We start from the raw sequence: 4,508 nt of genomic DNA on the forward strand, positions 1-4,508 counted from the left end.
TTTGTCTGAGAAACTAGAACTCTGATAAAAGTCTGAATCCCAATGCAATTGAATCCCAAGACTGCTGACGGATACTAAAACACCTACTCTATAGTAATTGAGGGGTTAGGAATTTGTGGGGACGTTCGGGTTGGGCCATTGATACTAGTGTTGCACCAATATGGATACCAGTATCGGGGCCCCGATACAAATGCAATACTAATGATACCCGACAGATCACACCTCTCCTGAACTCTCACACATCTCATAACAGTAAGCATCTTTGTTAAAGCAATTAAAGATTTTGTATTGCTTGGTTATAATCAGAAATAAAATTAGATATATTTAAACTGTAACTGTCACCTGATTGTTTTCTGTGAAGCTAAGAGTTCTTTCTCTGTCAGGATGTCTGGACTCACATGTCGTTGATTCTATCAGCCGGTCCCTGGATCTGGCCAATCACTGTCCCCTGTCTGGTGTTCTTCACCCAACCACTGAGTCCCAAACTGCGACCCTGATCCTCAGTGTACTGAGAGCCAGAAAAAGAAGGGAATTGGTCTTTATCCATTTTACAATACTGTTTTCATTATGTCAGGAGCTGAGTGGGCCATGACTCACTTGCAGGAAACCTGATCACTGTCAATATTATTATTCAATGAGCTAATAAGGCAGATAAATAAATCCACCTGCTCCTCCATAATCTCTGAACTCGGGTGGGGCGACTGATTAGCTTTGCAATATGATCCCAATTTTATTTCAAATCACAGAAGTATTCGGTTTTAATCACATTACATTTAACAGAATAAGAGAGTGACTTTTGCACTCCAGCCCTTTAGGTGTTAGTATGGTTAAAGGTCCTATATCCTGCTCTTTTATGTCACTCATGGTCATTTTCATTATTCTTTCATTCAATTGGAAAATATAAGAAAAATTGCTTGATAAAAAAGCCCCAAAATTCTTAAACTTTAATTCCATTTTCTTTTTTTTCCACATTTCCATTTCCATATACAAAATGTGTTCTTTATTTGCAACAATAATGGACTAAAATTCACTCTATACAGGACATTCTCTGGCTTTAGCTTCTCCTGAATCTATAGCCTACTTTAAATAAGTTAGAGATGGAAAAAGTCTGAAAATAATTGTATCTAATAATCATTACTAAGTCCAAGTGTGAAGCTTTTATCTCTTTTTGTGAAGGTTCAAAGGAATGTTGCTGACAGGTTGGATGGATCCAATCTTCCTCTGACTAGTTGCCACCCGGACATGATGTTTATCTAACTCACTCTCATCTTCGGTCATCCCATCCTTGAAAGTTTGTAAGATTTTTATTGGTTCTGTTCTGCTCTCACATTTGAAAGAGATTGAATAAAATTTCCTGATTTTGCTTTTTTTTCCCAATGCAACACTTCAGATCTTTTTAGATTTTTACCCCAATTCCAGCTGTTTAAAAATAAAATTGAGTAAAAAACAATCATCGTCATTGTGGTGTTGATGGAATAGATGAAACTCACCATCCTGAAGCAAACACCTGAACAGGCAGAACAAACTCAGAGTCACTTTCATGAAATCATTCTCCAAACTGCAAGAACTCAGACATTTCAGGTCATGTGACTCACCCTGCACATTCCCAAAAATCTCAAAGTCAACTGAAACCAGTTTGTCTTCAGGCATGACGAAGCTAAAGACACATAATATCAGCACACCGAGCAGCATGTCACTACGATTATTTTTATCCTGATATTTGAACCTGCTCTCCTTGCTGCTATAATAAAAGCTTCTTCCTGTTACAGCCTTCAGAATAAAAGCCTTAAAGAGGACGATTCTCCCTGAAGCTCTATAACCCAAACTTTGTCCACATACCTCTTTTTAAAATTAGTATAAAAAAATGATAATAAACACACTTCACAGCATAACAGGTTAAGGAAGAAAAAACAAATGATGACACCTAGTGTTATTAATGGACACTTATAATCTATCCACATAATGGGTGTAATTCTTTAATCTATCCTTTGTTATAATCTCCATCTGTGATTATGCATATTTATACAGTTGAAGGGAAGGGTTCATTTGAAGAATGATTGTTTCAGTTGGTAAATTTTTCCTCTGCATTTTTGGGACACCCATTCACTAAGATGGTGCATTTGAAATATAATTCAGCTAAACATTCCAAAAAAAGAAAATTAAAAACAATCTACTGGACTTTGTTTCTAAAGTTTGAAAACGTTTTACTTCCCATCCAGGAAGCTTTCTTTAATTCAAAATGTCAGGAACAGAGTTGAGTTCGTGGTTTTATAATCAGTGTTGGGCACGTTACTTTGAAAAAGTAATTAGTTATAGTTACTAGTTACTTCTCCCAAAAAGTAACTGAGTTAGTAACTGAGTTACTCCACAATAAAAGTAACTAGTTAGTAGTAAAAGTAACTATTGCGTTACTTTTGCGAGTGTATGAAATCAATAACTGGGGATGTCTAATTCTGAAATCCTGTGTTTGGGTTGTTATAGATACTGCAACATGTAGCTATATCTATCTATCTATTCCATCCATCCATCCCTTTCTCCATATAGGCTAATGATCGTTCACGCTCTCCGTAGTTCCCCTGTGGCGCGAGCACAGGGCGGCTGTTGCGCGCCTTTAGCGAGCATGCGCGTTTCCTGTCGCTTGCGCGGTGAATCGTCCCGCCTGCGCTGTGCGGAGATGCAGTGGAAACCGTATCTGATGGGGAAACGCAGCTCGAAGTAACACCAGTATTTCCATCTGGAAAACGCTGTTTTGCCGCTGGAGTCCTCCTCACTCTCCAACCTCCCCTCTCTCGTGACGCGCGCACGAGTCCTATCATGAAAAAAGGTTAATTGTGCGACCTGAGTAACGTGCAGTAACGGGGTGTCGACAATTGTAACTGCATTTTAGTTACAGTAAGAATAATAATTTTGATTACTCGTTACTAAAAAAGGTAGCGCCGTTAGTAACGCCGTTACTTTCAACGCCGTTACTCCCATCACTGTTTATAATACCTACACATAAAACCTGGAACTCCACACTATTCCAGACATTTTTAATTGATCTGACCCAAAAAAAAATTGCCTGCTTATACGTAAAATTTTTCCGTGTTTATTCTCAGTCCAGGAACATAACAGGGGCCAGGACCAGTTCTACAGTGGCCCATGTGCCGATATGATCCGAATCCAATGCTGATGTGTTATTTTTTCACAATCAATTATGTTTTCTCTTTATTCGAGTATATGTTAGTACCCTGACCTCATCTTGGGACCAAAATTTGTAATAAACACAACATTAGACATGTCCCCAGCTAAACTATGATATGATATATTGTCAAACAGGCTAAAATGCTCCCGGTGGAATAGGGTGCCATGGACGATCCGCGGAAGATCCTCGGACGCTCTGTGGTGTTAACGCGTTCGGTAGAACCCTGGGGTACGGCTCTGTTTGGGAAGCATACTATTCCGCAGGGAAAGCTCACGCAAGTTCATGTGGACTTGGGGAGTCCGTTTTTCCCCATCCAGAGGGTTAATCTATCTTTTGATAATAGTGGACAGGAATACACAGTGGCTGAAGGGGCTTCCCTGTGATCTCCCACCTCGGTTGATGCTTCTTGGGTGTTTATCTTCTCCTGGGCGTTGTGTTTTGGTGTGCTTCTGGTAAGGGCCCCAGTTTACTTCTGAGTTGTGGACTGCCGTTTTCAGAGCCTTGGAGTTAAGCTGCACTGTGATGCCACCTGCCGACCAGTGGCCTTTGTGAAAAATATCACCAATAACCAAAGGCTCAATCAACTTGAATTCAGTATCAGCTCAGATAAATTTCAATTCAATATCAGTTTATTTATATAGTGCAAATTCACAAACATGTTAACTCAAGGCACTTGACAGAAACCCCTGCCTTGGGTCCTGTTTGCCTTGCGTTCAGCTCCTAAAGAAAACCTGAGGTATCTGTGAAGATTCTCAGTCATTAAGGTCATGGTCAAGCTTGATAACTTCAATTCAGGCAACTGGACTTGAAAGCAAAAAGAAAACAATAGAAAACTTCACATCCTGTTGTCTAAAATGAACTTTTCAAGCAAGACCTGAGGTCTTCTTCAACTGAGTTGTATGCTGGTGAAGATTCTCAGTCATCCAAGTCATAGTCATTCGTTAAAAGTTTAGAAAACAATCCACTGTCTGTCAATGACATTTTGAATTGAGAAAACTTCCTCGAGGGGAAGCGAAACGTCTTCAAACCTTAGAAACAAAATCCGGTGGACTGTCTTTTTAAACTTTTATGGAATTCAACTGAGTTGATTTTAGGTCAGCTTTTGAGGGTTGCCCATTGCCGGGGGAAATTCTTTATGGTTCTGCAAGTCAAGGGCGATTCTCACAGGGGAGGTGAGATTTTTCGCCCAATTGGCGAAACATCGCTGCCTCCCTCTGTTGCTTTTGTAAAAGCATTTTATATCCATCCATCCATCCATCCATCCATCCATCCATCCATCCATCCATCCATCCATCCATCCATCCATCCATCCATCCATCCATCC

The 4,508-nt window shown here is 39.9% G+C and overlaps 1 protein-coding gene across 1 annotated transcript in view; it reads right to left on the minus strand.

Moving 5' to 3' along the window:
• LOC107082671 (acylphosphatase-2-like) overlaps positions 1 to 1,726 on the minus strand; it is a 3,186-nt gene extending 1,460 nt beyond the window's left edge. The window contains exons 1-3 of the mRNA XM_015371457.1: positions 1,596 to 1,726; positions 1,491 to 1,507; positions 399 to 508 (exon numbers count right to left, since the gene is read on the minus strand). Coding sequence (XP_015226943.1) covers positions 399 to 508; positions 1,491 to 1,507; positions 1,596 to 1,692 — 224 coding nt within the window. The 5' untranslated portion in view covers positions 1,693 to 1,726. The remainder of the gene's footprint in view (positions 1 to 398; positions 509 to 1,490; positions 1,508 to 1,595) is intronic.
• Between the last annotated feature and the right edge of the window lie 2,782 nt (positions 1,727 to 4,508).

Source organism: Cyprinodon variegatus, unplaced genomic scaffold, assembly GCF_000732505.1.
Source record: "Cyprinodon variegatus isolate N-32 unplaced genomic scaffold, C_variegatus-1.0 Scaffold58, whole genome shotgun sequence".
NCBI classification, from domain to species: domain Eukaryota; kingdom Metazoa; phylum Chordata; class Actinopteri; order Cyprinodontiformes; family Cyprinodontidae; genus Cyprinodon; species Cyprinodon variegatus.